Source organism: Peromyscus maniculatus, chromosome 13 (assembly GCF_049852395.1).
Source record: "Peromyscus maniculatus bairdii isolate BWxNUB_F1_BW_parent chromosome 13, HU_Pman_BW_mat_3.1, whole genome shotgun sequence".
NCBI lineage: Eukaryota > Metazoa > Chordata > Mammalia > Rodentia > Cricetidae > Peromyscus > Peromyscus maniculatus.
Window position 1 is genome coordinate 39,703,614 of NC_134864.1, and position 16,198 is coordinate 39,719,811.

At 51.3% G+C, this 16,198-nt stretch overlaps 1 protein-coding gene across 7 annotated transcripts in view; it reads left to right on the forward strand.

Annotated features, from left to right (window-relative positions):
• Positions 1–497: 497 nt before the first annotated feature.
• The window catches only part of Cfap65 (cilia and flagella associated protein 65), a 33,470-nt gene continuing 17,769 nt past the window's right edge, over positions 498–16,198 (forward strand). For 5 of the 7 annotated variants that reach the window (XR_013044072.1, XR_013044073.1, XR_013044071.1 and 2 more), the window contains exons 1-16: positions 498–597; positions 1,217–1,263; positions 2,133–2,307; positions 4,055–4,239; positions 5,932–6,034; positions 6,853–7,019; positions 7,155–7,354; positions 7,583–7,728; positions 8,281–8,503; positions 8,871–9,136; positions 10,031–10,231; positions 10,445–10,825; positions 12,280–12,417; positions 13,720–13,965; positions 14,792–15,016; positions 15,860–16,018. Coding sequence is in view for 4 of the 7 variants with exons in the window: in XM_042260085.2 (XP_042116019.1) it covers positions 2,179–2,307; positions 4,055–4,239; positions 5,932–6,034; positions 6,853–7,019; positions 7,155–7,354; positions 7,583–7,728; positions 8,281–8,503; positions 8,871–9,136; positions 10,031–10,231; positions 10,445–10,825; positions 12,280–12,417; positions 13,720–13,965; positions 14,792–15,016; positions 15,860–16,018 (2,769 nt within the window). In the remaining 3 variants the exon portion in view is untranslated. The remainder of the gene's footprint in view (positions 598–1,216; positions 1,264–2,132; positions 2,308–4,054; positions 4,240–5,931; positions 6,035–6,852; positions 7,020–7,154; positions 7,355–7,582; positions 7,729–8,280; positions 8,504–8,870; positions 9,137–10,030; positions 10,232–10,444; positions 10,826–12,279; positions 12,418–13,719; positions 13,966–14,791; positions 15,017–15,859; positions 16,019–16,198) is intronic. The other 2 variants (XM_076550038.1, XM_076550039.1) reach the window with 1 other exon arrangement.

Genomic DNA, 16,198 nt, shown 5'->3' on the forward strand with positions numbered 1-16,198 from the left:
TGATAGGCTGAGCTGAGATCAACAATGTCTACCCCAAGAGATTAGGAATGACTCCCATTCAGGTACTGAGCCCAGCAACAGTATATGAATATGGTTGTCTACTAAAGTAATGACTGCCAGGACGCCCTGAAAATTAGGGGGACCATGTTTACTTTGTCAGGAACTGGAAGAAGATCACAGTAGCTGCTACAATAGGGAAAGTCTGGGAGTCAAGACTGAATGTCAGGACTTAGTGATTAATTTATCCTCATCACCAAAAGAAGCAGAAACAGGAGGAGAAGAGGAGGGGGAGGAGAAGGAGAAGAGGAGGAGGAGAAGAGGAAGAGGAGGAGGAGGAGAAGGAAGAGGAGGAGAAGGAGAGGGAGGAGGAGGAGGAGAAGAAGAAAAGAGAAGAAAAGGGAGAATGAAGAAAATAAATGAAAAAGGGGGGGAAGTGCTCATTCGCTTTCTCTGAACTTTGGCTCTTTTGGGTTGCCGTCGTTGCCCTGGGATACCAAGAGACGCTGTGTCCCTCGCGTCCTGTATCTATGGAGACGTCAGTATGGCGGCAGTATGAGTTCTGAACGTTGGAGCCCAGGGAGAGAAGTGTCAAGGAAGGTATCTGTACCGAGACCCCTTCCTCCAGGAAACCTCGGCGGGTCTCCCGAGAGCCCTTTCGTCATGGGCGGGATTAATCAGGCGCGGGATCGGGGAGACCGGGAGAAGCCCTCTAAGTATAATTTGTTCCCTTCGCTTTACCCGCTTTCTCCTCGACTGCACATGGCAATATCCACTCCTCCCACCCCCGTGTTCCCACCGGTCATTTTGGAAATTTTTAAGATCGGAAATTAGGCAAATAAAAGGAGCTGGGGGTATCTTTTCCCCCCCAACCTTGAAACTAGAAAATGGGTTTAAAACAAAACCGAGAAGCAAAGCAACAAAATCCCCACAGCTGCCCCGTCTTTTGACGGCGAAACATTGGAAATGACCCCATCTGTCCCCAGCAGGCTCCGTGCTCACTGCGCTAAGACCGGGTTGGACCGCTCCTCTACCCTACTTCGTTTCCTCTCTTCTCTGACCTTTCAGAAATAGGTTGATTTGTTGTGTGGGGGCTTTCAGAGCGGTGAGGCAGGAACTGTCTGTCGAATCCCCTGATATCTGAGAGATCAGGGAATAGGGGCAAGATTGCAAAGCTATCCCAAGACAGAGAAGTGACGACTCTTCTCCTCATCCCCAGCTTGTATTTCTTGGATTCCGTCTGGATCACCCACTTTGCAGTTGAAGGTAGGAACCTTACTTGTCTTGTCCCATGTCTAGCAGAGTGCAGGCTGGGTCGTAAGTGTTTAGCAAACGCTCTGTGAATGAATGGATGGGATGAAGGCATGAACGGAGACGGTTCCCTCCAGTGGTTGGAGAACCCTCTAGGAAGAAATGAGTCAACAGAGGCTTTCTCTGCTTGGTGGAGAGGGAATGAGTGTGTCTGCAGGAAGTGTGTAAACTCCCACAGGTGATCACGAGGTTGTTGAATCCGAATGCGCTGGGGAACTCAACCACCAACTTGAAAAGGGAGATTTTTAGGTTAAATAAAAGGCAAGTCACAGTCAGCCAGTGATGCACACCTTTAATCCCAGCAGTTGGGAGGCAGAGGCAGGCAGATCTCTGTGAGTCAAGGCCAGCCTGGTCTACAGAGCAAGTTCCTAGCTAGCCAGGGCTATATAGTGAGGCTATGCCTAAAAGCAAACAAACAAAATAGCAAGCTGAGTAAACCATGGAGAGCAAGCCAGTAAAAAGTGTTCCTGCTTCAGTTCCTTCTTCCAGGTTCCTGCCTTGACTTTCTTGGGAGTTGGAAGACAAACATGAACCCTTTCCTTTCTAAGTTATTTTTGGTCATGGCATCTATTGCAGCAGTAGAAAGCAAACTAATGTCATGTGTGGCCATGGAAGAACATGGTTGCGTGAACTTTATGTGTGGTTTCCTGAGTGGTACTTCAGGCCACTGAGCCAAAGCTCTGGAGCTTATGTTCAACCTCGTTTCTCACGGGGCCACCTCAGAGCACTGTCAGAATAGGGAGCATACCTCTCCTCCACCTCAATAACGGTGAGTTCCCCCCATCAAGTCTCTTCTTCATGTTCCTCCTCTGCTCCCCTCCCAGTTCCAGACTCCTGTGTGGATCTGGTAGGAATCTCTGCCTTGGCTAGATGCTCATCGCACACTCATGCCACACCACGAGGCCCCGGGAGAGCGGGGACTGTACCGTGAACACTGTGAATGATGGATCATGCCTGAGTGCCAGCACATTGGCGAGCAGCAGTGTCACAACTACCCAGGTGAGGACCTGGTCAGGATGGTGGACCAAGCGTTGGCAAGACCATGGAGGGGCGCTGGGACAGTACAACGTGGTGAGAATCTGAGGGACCGACTCCCCCATATACACTCGGGCACTTGCCCTCCCTAGATGGAGCCCTGGGCAGATATGAGTACAGGTGGGTGCTGGGAGTGGACTTGAACCTCTGCCAGAGCAGCAAGGGCTGCCAACGTCTGAGCTCTCTCTCCAATCCTGCTGGGCATTTATTGATGTTGATAACCTGTAGGTGTTTTTTTTCCCTCTGTCTTTGACTGTGTATTGCACTGCTTGGTGGTGGTGGTGGTGGTGGTGGTGGTGTGTGTGTGTGTGTGTGTGTGTGTGTTGTGTACTTGACTATATGGGCATGTTTGGAAACCAGAAATTACTATCAGGTATCTTTCTCTCTCACTCTCCACCTTACATTTTGAGAGAGCCTTTCACTGAAGTGAAGGGGCTTGTCATTTTGGCTAGACTATCTATCTGTCTAGCGAGTCCCTGGCATCTGCCTGTCTCCAACTCTCCGGCCCTCACCCCTGCCCAGGGCTGGGGTTACAGGCACATGCCACTGCAATCAGCTTTCACATGGGTGCTGGGCATCTGGACTCAGTTCCTCACCTTTACCCAGGAAGCACCCCACCCACTGAGCCTGAGACCTCCTGATTGAGCGAGCACTCGGGCGGCTTCTTATTTCCTGCTTGGATCCTGATGGATGCACTAACTGATTTGGATGACGGATTCCTCTCCATCATCTGTACCCCCTTTCCTCCATAGGCAATCAGGGAAAGAAAGTATACTGGCCATCCAAGGCTCTTAGGAAACACTGAAACGGAGAGTGTAATCTCCAGAGAGAAGGGATTTATGTCTTCTTCACCATCATAGCCCAAGTGCCTCGTACAGTGCCTGGCACGTGGCAGTCAACAGATATTTGCTGACTGGATGACTCCATCTTGTGTTATGGAACAACAGACAAGCAATAACTGGTCAAAGATAAAAAAAAAAAAAAAGCAGTGAGTTGAGTGTCCACGGCAATGGTCATGGCAGGAAGAGGTGTCCAGTTCACCTGTCCTCCATCTTACCGCCTAAGAGGTTTCAGCCTCTTCCCTTCTCAGCTAGATAAGTGATATGGATCAATGGAAGAAGTGGTTGGTTTGTTTGTTTCTGCTACAGTCAGGGAAACACTGGTACCCTAAGTCTTAAGCAGCGTGTGAGCTGGCCTAGGAGGGCATGGTGGGAGTTGGTCACGGGCAACTTGCCTCCTTCTTCTGCTCCAATAGCCAGCTGATGGTCCGGTGAAGGAACTGTGGGATGTCCTTCATTCTGGAGAAATGCCTGTGGTAGATTATTCCAGCTAGGAGAGGCTTCTGGGGAGCAGGGCAGGTTGAGAAAGAGCAGGAGGCAAAGGCTCCTCAGGAAGAGGTGCCTGAGGATGCCCAAGGGACAGAACCCAGCAGCCGGGACTTCCGTCTGCAAACCTGATGGAGCTGGATAGGGCAGCCTCGGTAAGGCCTCATTGCTGGGCCTTTTATGAGCAAACCATTGCAGTGACGTTGGATGTGATGATGCTGGACTCCATTTTCTCTCTAGTCCACACCCCAGGCTGAGGGACGTCACCATCCCTGAAGTGCTGAAAACAGGATGGAGATGGGGCATCTTCACCTGTTTTCTGAGTCTTAGCATCCTATTCCCGCTGACTGGCTTTGCTTCTTCCCTTTTTCCTGATGTCTGAACAGCTTTCAAGTCCCCTGAGCAGGAAAATATGCGTTGCCAAGAAGCAAAATGAAGTGAAGAAGAGGGTGGTCTGGGGCATCGAGGTCACCGAGGAGCTTCACTGGAAAGGCTGGGAGCTGGGCAAGGAGATCACAAGGAACCTGGTTCTGAAAAACCTCTCCTTGAAGATTCAGAAGCTAAAGTACAGGTACCAGAACGAGGGGCCCAGAACCTGAGCCCTCAAGTCCCTGAAGTGGGTACTCTTTAAAAAGAAAACAAAACAACCTTTAAAAACCCACCAATCCAGAAAAACGTTCAAAACACATGCAGTGTGAAGAATCCTAGAAATAATAACTGGAGCCCACAGCGTGGGACCTTCCTCCCCACAGAGAACCATCCCGCCTCCAGCTTTAACAATTTCCTTGCTGTTTCCAAATGGATTTGCCGTTATGTGTTTGGCATCCTTAAATAATAGAGTTTAATTTGTCTCATGAACTTTGAATGAAAGAATATGATATGCTTTTGTAACATTTAAAAAAAAAAAAACTTGATTTGCCTTTCTGTATACACCTCCAGGTCATGAAGATATTCCCCTAGAGTATTTTTCCAAAGAGACTTTCGAATTGTTCTTTTACCTATATGGAATTGCTGTTTGTGAGTGGTTTGATGATACACTTCCTCAACTGAATGTTCGGTTTTCTCAGCATCATTTATGGAAGCTGACACACTCCAGTTGATGGTGTCTCTGCCACCGACACACACCGACTGTTGATGTGTTGATTCATAGCTGGGAACCACTCTGTGCTTCTGACCTACTAGTGTGATCCTGGGCTTAATCGTTGTAGCCTGAATTAATTAGCTGAATTGACCGTAAACTTGATACTTGGTTGTGTGAGGTCCTCCACCTTCTCAAGATGACCTGTTGTCCTTCTCCCTTTGAGCTTCCTTAAAAACTTAAAATCAGCTCAATACACACCTACTTTGTGTGTGTGTGATAACGGGGTTTGACTGAATATATAGACGATTTGGGGGATTACACATTACAGTACTGAGTCCCCTTACATCTGGTTCTCAAGTTCTGGGATTATAGACGTGTGTCACTGTGCCCGGCTATATGCGATATGCTTAAAGTTGCTTTTGTTTTTTGTTGGTTGATAGTTTTTTGAAGGCTGTCAATTTTGTGTTTGTTTTGAGATAGGATCTTACTATATAGCCCTGCCTGACCAAGAACTCATTATATAAACCAGGCTGGCCTCGAACTTGTGGCAATCCTCCCAGGTGATGGAATTACAATTATGAACCACGGACTGGCCAGGTTTTCTAACATTTTTTAAAGTTGTTTTTTTTTGTTTGTTTTTTGTTTTTTGTTTTAAATAACAATTTATTAAGAGTTATTTATTTTATGTATATGGTGCTCTATCTGCATGTACACCTGCATGCCAGAAGAGGGCATCAGATCCCATTATAGGTGGCTATGAGCCACCATGTGGTTGCTGGGAATTGAACTCAGGACCTTTAGAAGACCTGCCAATGCTCTTAACCACTGAGCCATCTCTCCAGTCCCTAAAAGTTGTTTTTAAGATTTATTTTTATTTACATGCATATGTGTGTCTGCATGTGTGTGTGTGTCTGCATATGTGTGTGTCTACATGTGTGTACACACTGTAGGAGTCAGGTATGGGGACACATACCTTCAGGATCAAGAGTTCAAGGCTCCATGTAGTGAGTTTGAGGTCAGCCTCGCTACACAAGACCCTATCTCAAAAAATAAAATAAAAATAAAAGGAGAAGGACTTGCAATCCGGCCCCCTATTGAGTTTCCTCAGTCTTCTGACTTTGGCTTCCTCTGGTGGTTCTGAGCCCAGCTCTGACATGCTCATCACCTAGCTCTTCTCTGCAGGCCTCCCAAGACCAAGTTCTTCTTCACCATGGTTCCTCAGCCCATCTTCCTGAGCCCAGGCATAACCCTCACACTTCCCATCATCTTCCGACCTCTGGAAGAGGTAAGGTCTTCCAGAGAAGCAAGGAAGTATAGGGAAGGGCAAAAGAACAGAGACCTCAGACTAGGAGGATTGTCCCAGCAGCAGGGATTTCCCCACACACCTGTACATTCTGCATTTGGGAAGCAGAGGCGGATGAATTTCTCTGAGTTTAAGGCTATCCTGGTCTACATAACAAGTTCAAGCCAGTCAAGGCTACAAAATGAGATCCCGTCTCAGAAAAAAAAAATCAACCAATCAAACAAAAAGATATACAACTTAGAAAGACTCCAAAAAAAGAAGGCTCAGACCTTGATCTCATTCAATAGAGGGATGCTCCCCACTGGGTATGGGGTCATAAAGGCTTTGATTATCACCAGAAAGCTCTAGATTCCTTAGCCTCTTGATCCCTGCAAACTTCTCAGATTGTGTGTGTGTGTGTGTGTGTGTGTGTGTGTGTGTGTGTGTGTGTGTGTGAAACTTTTTGTCTTTGAGGGTTCTTTATGTTGAGTCATAGTCTCACTATGTGACCCAGGTTGTTCTAATACCTCTAGGTTTTCGTGATCCTCTTGCATCCACTTCCCGAATAGCTGCAAGTGCAGGGGTGTGCCATTGTATCTGGCTTCTTGGAAAATTCCTTGTTCCCCACAGAAGTGGCCCTTTTCTCAGAGGCCAAGACAATATAAGAGCTCAGGAAGTTCTGACATGATGGGCTACAGCCACGCCCGCCTGCCAGGGATTTATCGAGGGGATGGCTTAGCAGAGGTGGGATGTATGAACCCGAGTTTTACCTGGGTACCACTCACTGGTGACTGCCTCCTCCTCGGCCTTCTGTCCTGCAGAAGGAATACACGGACCAGCTGTGGTTTGAGAAAGAAGAAGGGGTATTCTGTGTGTCCCTGAAGGCCACCTTGCCTTGCCACATGCTAGACTGCCCATCGTCCCTGCAACTGCCCATATGTGCCATCGGGGACACAGTGGAGACCTGGTTCTGTCTGAACAATGTGGGGTGAGGAGATAGGGCTAAGGTCCTGAGCGGGAGATAGCGGCCCCTGGGAGGAGAGAGCCGTAGGGAGCGGAGGAGACAAGTTTATGCCAGGGGGGCAGCAGAACCCCAGGACCTGACCTACCCCCTCACTCTTAGGGACCTGCCCACCTTCTTCACCTGGGAAGTCCCAACCCCATTCCAGATACTTCCCACCACGGGCATGCTGGAGCCAGGCCTGGGTTGTAAGATCAAAGTGACCTTTGAGCCCCTCATAGCTGTCATCCATGACGTCGAGGCGTTGTGCTGGTACGGAAAGGGCGCCAGACAGAAGAGCAGCGTCCAGATACAGGCTGCAGGTAAACCTGCCTTCCCCTCTGTCCCCAGAGACCTTGGTTTTAGACTTCAGCGTGCCCCTCCCCCCGTCCCCTCTTGTCTTTTCACCTGCTTCATTGTCTATCAAGTCACAGACGATCCCTCCCGGTGGTGGGCAGGGGACAATGACATATGCCTTCTAGGGACTGTTCACTGGGGCTACAGAGGTCCTGATAGGCCCCCCTCAAGCCCCCACCCCATCTCTGCCCCAGCTAAATGTACGCAGCTGCTGGTGAGCATAAAGCACAAGCAGCCAAAGGACCAGGACACGGAGGGCTTCCAGAAGGTGTTACACTTCGGCTCCGTCGCCGTGGGCTGCACCATGGAGCGGCAGATCAGGCTGTACAATCCGTCTGTGGTGTGCATGTACTGGGAGGGGATGGGCAAGAGGGAAGGGGCAGGACTCGGGGACCCCAAGACTCAGTATGCTTAGGACCCACCCTCATAAGCCCTCCTCCCTCCCCTCCACCCTCAGACCCAAAGCCTTGTACACTAGTGATTGTTGATACAAACACAGGACGTGTGTGTGTGTGTGTGTGTGTGTGTGTGTGTGTGTGTGTGTGTGTGTGTGTGTGTGTGTGAACAGCCGTCATCAGGTGTTCCTCTCTCTCCTGTCAGCTGAGGCTGGGTTCAGGTGCCCTTAGCCCCCTGAGTGTCCCGACCCCAGGTCTGAGGCTAGCTCTCACACTACCTTTGGGAGAAGAAAAAGAGGCCCCCACTTTGGGCAGCCTTGAGGTGGGACACACAGTGTGTCTCCTTTCTCCCTGTGTTACCTGATACTCACATAGGCCGGACCGGATACGAGTTGTCCCCGATCCCTCGTGGGGCTTCCTCAGTATGAGGAAGACTTCCACAGACTGCCTGAACTTGTGACTAGAACTTCTCCTCCCCGTGACCCCTGACCCGACAGGTGAACGCCCCCTTCAAGATTGAAATGTCTGAGGACATGCTGACCAAAGACCATACCTTCTCGTGCTCCATAAGCCAAGGTATCGTGCCTGCGGGAGAGAAGAAATGCCTGTCAGTGTTCTTCCATCCCAAGACCCTGGACAGCAGAGCCATAGACTACTTCTCCATCGTGCCTTCTGGTTGTGCCTCCCCAACTCTGCTCCAAGTCGTTGGTTTCTGTAAAGGTAACGGCCATCCCAGGAGGCTGTACTCCCCAGAACATAAGCATCCCACTAGGGAGTCAATCCCTTGAGCTCTTTGTCTACTCCAGAGAGACCTTTGCTTCCCGGTCCCTCAGCCTAGGCGTCTGCTGTCCCCTGGTGGCCGTGTAGGGGAGCATTCTGCATGCCTGGCGATCCCATCTTTCCAGATAGTGATGGTGGGACTCAGAATTTTGCAGGGGACCTGGGCCTTATCCAGCCTGGCCACCTAGCTCTAGGGGGGGTCCTCATCCCAGCAGTGGGACCTCTCATGAGATCTCCTTCGAGGCTGGCACCCCAGCCCACACAAGGAGGCAGGGCCCTCTCACGAGGACCCGTCTCCTCTGCCTAGGTCCCGATGTATCCCTGCAGCATTATTGCATCAACTTCAGCTGGATCCGGCTCGGGGAGCGTTCCGAGCAGACCCTGTGGATCGAGAACAAGTCGGACTGCATAGCTCACTTCCAGTTTGACATCGACTGCCCGGAGAGTGTCTTCAGCATCAGGCCTGCCTTTGGAACCCTGGCAGGCAAGGCCCGTATGACCCTGCGCTGCGCCTACCAGCCCACACATCCTATCATCTGCTTCCGGAGGGTGGCCTGTCTCATCCACCACCAGGTGAGTGATGGAGAAGGGACCGAGATGGGGTCGAAGAGGCCGTTCTGTTTAGTTAGTGAGAGGCCATGAGACTCAGAGATGGAAGCAAGGCTTGGTGGGTTATTCCCTCTTTTCAGAACATCCAAGGCTGTCTGCCTGGGTCATCTTTCGACTCTCTGCCATGGCTTTAGAGGCTGAGTTTGGCCAGGGGTGCATGAAAGCTCACTAATCCAGACGGGCATGCCAAGTTTGCCTTAGGCTCTGCTGCTTCCACGCCCGCTGGTATTGCTGACAGCGAGCTGGGAAGGGGAGCTTTGGACATCAGCCCACACCGCATGTGCAGGGTGGGGACTCTGAAGCCAGAGCCCAAACCCAGCCCCTTGGGCAAATGTGATGTGCAGTATCTGGACACCATGACGAAGTTTAGGCTGAGATGTAGCCTGTCCTCATCAGCTGGGCCCTGGGCTGCACCCCTCTACCTAGGGAAGGGTTTCTTTGCCCGATTCTCACAAGTGAAGCATGAGCTCTTGGAGGCCTTGGGGTGAAAGGGTAGAACAGCCCTGGTTTCCACCATCCCCCACTCCATGGGCAGGGCTAAATGCTAGTCTGGTAGGCTCCTGATTGGCCCTGATACACAGGAGAGTGCCCAGGACCCAAGGGAAGTGGGGGAAGGGCAGGCAATAACTGAGCATCCTATCTCCAGGTGGAGGTTGCTCCTCTTGACTTGTTCTGGAGTCCCACTATCTCCTCAACTAGAGGGCAGTTCTCAGGATGCTCCCCTGACTGGCCACCCTTCCGCCTCTGCTCCCCATCTATCCTCTGTCCAACCCCTACATCTCCTGGCCTCACCACCTACCCCATGCCCTGTCTCACACGGACAAATGTCACCATGTGATGTGGACTTTGGTGTCACAGGACCCACTGTTTCTGGACCTGATTGGAACCTGCCACTCAGACAACATCAAGCCGGTCATCCTGAGGCCTCAGCACCTCACCTGGTACCGAACACACCTGGCTCGGGGCTTGACACTTTACTCTCCAGACATCCTGGCTGCCATGCTGAAAGAGAAAAAGCTGGAACGGGATGAGAACGGGGCCCTCATGTTGCCCATGGAGGTATGTGGGGTGCCAGACATTGCAGCCCCCCCCCCAGAGGCAGGCTGCTCTCACCAGGACCCTGGTCCCTTCCCTAGTGGTCATCGAGTAGGCCTGTGTCCTACACCACCGTAGCTGGAGACGACCTGCCCCGAGAGCTTGCAGTCTTTTCTGGAGAGGAGGGAGCTGAAGAAAGTCAGCAGCAAGATGAATGACATTTGAACCCTGTCCCAGTCTCTCCCTATGCAGGATCTGCAGGATGTGGAACAGCCAGCCACCAAGTACCCCCATATCCCCCCCATGACGGAGTACTTTTTTGATGGCACCAAGGACCTGGCCGTCTTTCCCCCGGCTGTCAGTCTAGAGCCTATTGATGTGGACTTCGGTGCCTGTCCTGGGCCTGAGGTCCCCAACCCTGTTCCCTTGTGCCTGAAGAACCATACCAAGGGCAAGATCACCGTGGTCTGGACTTGCAGATCTGACTGCCCTTTCTGGGTGACCCCAAACACCAGTGACGTGCGCCCACTCAAGTCCGTAGCCTTGCGTCTGCACTTCCAGCCACCCGCCCCCAACAGCCTCTACGCGGTGGAGCTAGAAGCCTTCGCTGTCTATAAGGTGTGTGCATACAGACCAGACAAGTGGTCCCTCCCTGGAGCCTGAAGGGCAGAGGCCAGTTACAAGGATGCCAGGCGGCCACAGAGCCCATCCTCTCCGCGCAGGCTTCTCCTATTTTTTCCTTGGCTAGACAGTGCCCTCTACTGGTTTGATCCTCCCAGGCTCATGGCCTGACTTGGTCCTTCTGATTCTCACTTTCTGTGTGGTCTCCCTCCCTCCCCTTCCCTCCTTTCAGGGAAGAATGCAGCTGGAATAAAGCACTTTGGGAAAACTTAGTACCTAGGGGGGGAACTCTCTGGGGGGTCTCAGATAGAGGGTCCCTGGTTTCTAGACCTTGAAGGAGGTATTCCAAAGCAAAGTCACTGTTTTTATTTTGTAGTTTATGTTCTCTGTTGTTTTTCAATAGACAGGGTTCCTTTCACTATATAGTCAGGGCTGGCTTCAACTCATTTCAATCTTTCTGCCTCAGCCTCCAAGCTTGGTTGCAGTGTTTTGTTTTTGTAGAGAAGATCTTATCTAGTGCAGGCCAAGCCTTGAATTTGCTGTATAGCCAAGGATGGCCTCCATTACCTGAGTACTGGGATTACAGATATGAACTACCACACTCCGTTAATTTGGTGCTGGGGACCAAACCCAAGGCTTGATGCATGATAGGCAGGCACTCTACCAACTGAACTATACCCCCAGCGTCTTGTCTTGTCCTTCTTTCTTTTTTTATGAGACAGGGTCTCACTGTGTAGCCTCAGCTTGCCTGGAACTCCCTATGTAGACCAAGGCATAGGCCACCATACCTATCCCTTTAACTGTCCCCATCCTCATGTATTAGCAGGGAAATGGGAGACGCGGGGGAATAGGATGCTAACTTCTGGCTGGCCAAAGCTGAGCACGTCAGGTTTCAGACCTGTGCTGGCAGGAAAGTCATACATGACCAGCGAACACCTGAGGTATGGTGGTCCAAGTAGAGATGTACCATGAGTGTAAAAAATACCCAAATTTCATAGATTTAGTATGAAAAGAATGTAAACTATCTTAGTAATAGCTTTTATAATGATTGCATGATAACATTTACCTATTAAGTTAAATAAAATATATTCTTGAAATCAATTTCACTTTTTTAAAAAAAAAATGTTTAAACAAACACGGAAACATTTAAAATTGCATTTTCAGCCGGAATCTGTGACTCGTGTTGTATTCCCATTGGCCAGCACTGCTCTGGGCCCATTCCTATAGAATGAATGCTCACCCCACTCTCCTCCCACAGAGTGTACAGAGAGCCAGTCAGAGGCTCCAGCTGAAGGGACAGGGCATGGCTGGCCATCCTCTGCAGCCTCCCTCAATCCTCCTTTCTTGTGCCCAGTATAGGATGCCTACAGCTTAGGGCCAGGGAGGGGCAAGGTGACTGGCCTGAAGGGTCAGACTGAACTCTGAATTTCCTCGTGGCCTGGCCCCTGCAGGTCCTTCAGAGCTACAGCAATATTGAGGAGGACTGCACAGTGGTCCCATCCTGGTGTCTGAAAGTCCGGGCTCGAGGACACAGCTACTATCCTGCCTTAGAGCACCACATCCCCCAATATTCCCTGGATGTACCCAAGGTGAGCGTGGCCCCAACCACAGTGGGAGCAGGACGAGAGACCCCAGCCTCTCTTTCTAAAGGCCTCGGTCATACATCCCCATGTCCTTCCTGGCCATTCGAGGGAGCGAGGCCAGTGAATAACATGCTCTTGGACCATGGTCCCAGCACAGGAACGGTCTAGAGACTGGGCACCAGTCCTTCTCCACCCCATCTGGAACCTTCACCTGGTCCTCCATACTTTCCAGCTCCTTCATTTGCCCTGCTCACTGAGCACCCGCTGGCTCCCAAGCCCTAGGCTGGACCCTAGGGATAAACCAGCCCAAAGCAAGAGCGCAATCACTCTTGAGAGAGTCAGAATTCCCAGACCTCTTCTCAGACGGACCTTGGAGGTGTCCTCGGCCCTGCGAGGCCGAATGACACTGGGCTGAAAAGTGCATGGCCTGGGGCCAAGTTCCCAGAATCCAATCCTGCTGTACCTTCCCAGCTTCTTGCTCTATGTCAATTTTTCACCGGTGTTTGTTACCAGGAAGGACGCCTCTTTGAGACAAGGGCATGAGACCACCCTGCTTTCTCCATCAGCTTCCCGTCTGTTCACCATCCCAAGCCTGTGCCTCCTTCATATCCACCTCGAGGCCGCCCCTCCCTCAAATAAAGCTCTCCCCCGGTGCTCAAGGGTGTCTTCACGGATGCCTTTGGTCCCTGGCCAGCTCCTCCTAGTGTGACTTGAGGCCCTCCCACGGTCTAGTGGCCGCCTGTGTTGCTTCTGTACTGACTCACATGAACTTTTTGGCACAGCCAGATAGGAACTTGGCCCAGGGATTATGGGCCTTGGGTTGTGAAGCCTGTTTAGTGTTTAGCCTAGTCCTGGCCTTATCCAAGACAGCTGAGAAGTGTTTAGGAGCTGGGACTATTGTGGGAGATCTCCCTCTGACACCTGAGTGGGAATCATCTAGAAAGAGCGAATGACCCCGATCTTCTGACCGAGGATGGGTGGAAGCATGTCTTCAAAGAGTAACTGGAAATCATTGCTAAAAACAGCACCTCCTCTAAACTTGAGGACAGGCCTTAGAGACCCGACTTTCCCTGGGACCTGAGGCCACCACATCCCTATGTCTGGAGGTCTTTGGAGGACACAAGCATTCTTTGGTGGCAGGCTGTGACCTCCTCTAATTATCAGGAATTCTTCGGTGCTTGGGCTGTGTGCAGAGATCTTGGGTCTCCTTGGAGACAGCATCATCCCAACCTGAGTGTCCCTGAATGAGTATCTAGGGTGAAGACCTGAGGAAGGATCCCTTTCTCTCTTATTCTCCCCAACTCCCAGATGTTCCCAGCAGTGTCTTCTGGGGAGCCCTCCTACAGAAGCCTGCTTCTGGTCAACAAAGGCCCCATGCTGTTAACCTTCAGCCTGGCCCCCAACAGCAGCTCGGACATCACCCTGAGGCCCCCCTCTGGCCTTGTAGCTCCTGAGGCCCACCAGGTCTTCCTTATCAGCACATGCCCCAAGGGCACCTCATGGAAGCAGCACATTTTCTACCTGCAATTCAACTTTTACCCCCAGTATCTCAAGGTAGGAGGCGGGGGAGAGGGAGACAGTGTCCTTAGGCCACATTTTTAGGGTCCCTGCCAAAGTAGCTGGTGGGTGGGGATGGGGGCATTTCTCTAATAAAGAGAAATAGTAGGGAGCAAGCCGTGGGCTCCACCCATGACAACTCTGCTGCTTCTCAGTGAGCTGTCTGCTTCGTGGAGTCTGGGGCCAGAGAAAAATCTGCAGTAACCCCAGACTCATACTGTAGGTGGTAGAGTGCTGTTTTCAGCCAGTGCAGGGGCAGGGCTGGATAGCAGACCCACATCCGACCCCATGAAAAACTGATACATCCTCTCTGGGTCCCTGAGAGTTTGATGTTTGTGTTTTAAAGACAGTATATCACAGCCGGGCAGTGGTGACACACACCTTTAATCCCAGCACTTGGGAGGCAGAGCCAGGCGGATCTCTGTGAGTTTGAGGCCAACCTGGTCTACAGAGGAAGTTTCAGGACAGGCTCCAAAGCTACAGATCAAAGAAGAGAGAGAGAGAGAGAGAGAGAGAGAGAGAGAGAGAGAGAGAGAGAGAGAGAGAGAGAGAGAATATCACTAAACAGGCTAGTCTGGTCTTGAACTCAAGGCAATCCTCCTGCCTCATCTACTCTAGTGCTGGGATTTCTGGAGTGATCTACCATACCTAGCTCTGGGTTCATCTTAATCTGCTTTTGAGAGAAGCTGCTATGTTCAAGCTGGAAAGCAGCTCTGTCTATCCCCTTCCAAGGGTGACAATCTGCACAGCCATGCCTCCTCCTAAACATGCCAGGAGAGCCAAAAGGTCACGGCCTTGTCCTTCCTCCCTTCCTCTGGCTCAGGAGCTGAGCATCCAGAGCAGAGAGGAGCCCCTGCAGCTGAAGCTGGACACCTGCAAAAGCATCTTCTTCAAGCCCACCTGGGTGGGCTGTTCCTCTACCAGCGACCTCACCTTTCACAACCCCTCACGGCTGCCCCTGGAGTTCGAATGGAGAGTCTCCCAGCAGCACCAAAAGATGCTGGCTGTCCAGCCCTCCAAGGGCATCATCCAACCCCATGAGAATCTTGTGAGTGCCTGGGCCCCATTGCCAAGCGTAGATGAGAGGGTACCTGTCACGCTTACCTGTTCCGTCGCTTATTTGTGGCTCTCATGGCCTGTGATGTACACCCATCTGAGCAATCCATAGTCACCTCCCCCCAGCCTGAGGTTTAGGAGGTTTTAGTAACACCTCCCTCACCCTCATCTTACAGGAAATCAAGACTCAGGGGAAGAGTATTTAATTAAGATCAATATTAGGAGTGCAGAGTTGGGACTGGATGTGGCATTCATGATGCCAGGGCCCCAGCATGTCTAAATTTTATCACTAATGGTATCCAAGCAGCAAGATTCTTGGCAGGTAGTTTGAATCAGCTGGATATGGTCCAAATGGGTGACTCTCTCAGGAAGCGGTGTTCCAGATTAGTACAAAAGGGGGACCCAAATGGGCACCGAAACAACAAACTTTGTCCCTAGTCTGAGGTAGATCAGATGCAGAGCAGTAACTACCAATACTTGGTACCCATAAACACCCAGGGACAGGAAACAGGAGCCTGAGAAATCACACACATGTAGGAACCCACTTGAGTTCCTGCCCCAGGCCCTGTCACCAGGTTTCTGACCCTGGTCCAGGAATTCCATTTCTCTGAGGCTCCAGTTTCCATCAAAATAAGTCCGCCCTGTCATGGGGATGTAGGATTGAGGGGCGTCAGAGACAGGATAATACGATGTGTGCAAAGTGCTCAGCATTTGAATAAACAGGCAGGTAGAAAATGGTGTCAAGCTTTGGTATTGAGACCTCCCCCAGCCAGGAGCCCAGGAGGGGGCGTCCTGGACACATGCATGCAAGAATGAATCCTCTCTGTGACCCCAGACACTGACGTGGACCTTCACCCCTTTGGAGGAGACCAAGTACCTGTTCCGAGTGGGGATGTGGGTCTGGGAAGCCAGACAGTCACAAAAGACCAATCCCCGAGCCACCAAATACTACAGGATTCGGCTGGTGGGCATGGGCGTTACCGGATGCCTCTCAGTGAGTGGAGGCCCTGGTGGAGGAGGAGCCAGGACCCAGAAGGGAGGGAAAGTCCTGGGTACCCAGGTACCTTAAGAAGGCAGGGGACAAGATATGGATCCTTGCACACGACCTCAGATCTGCCTTTCCTTGGGGAATGCTCTGAAGGGTTGGGGGAGCCCCCAGCAGCCGGCTGACTGT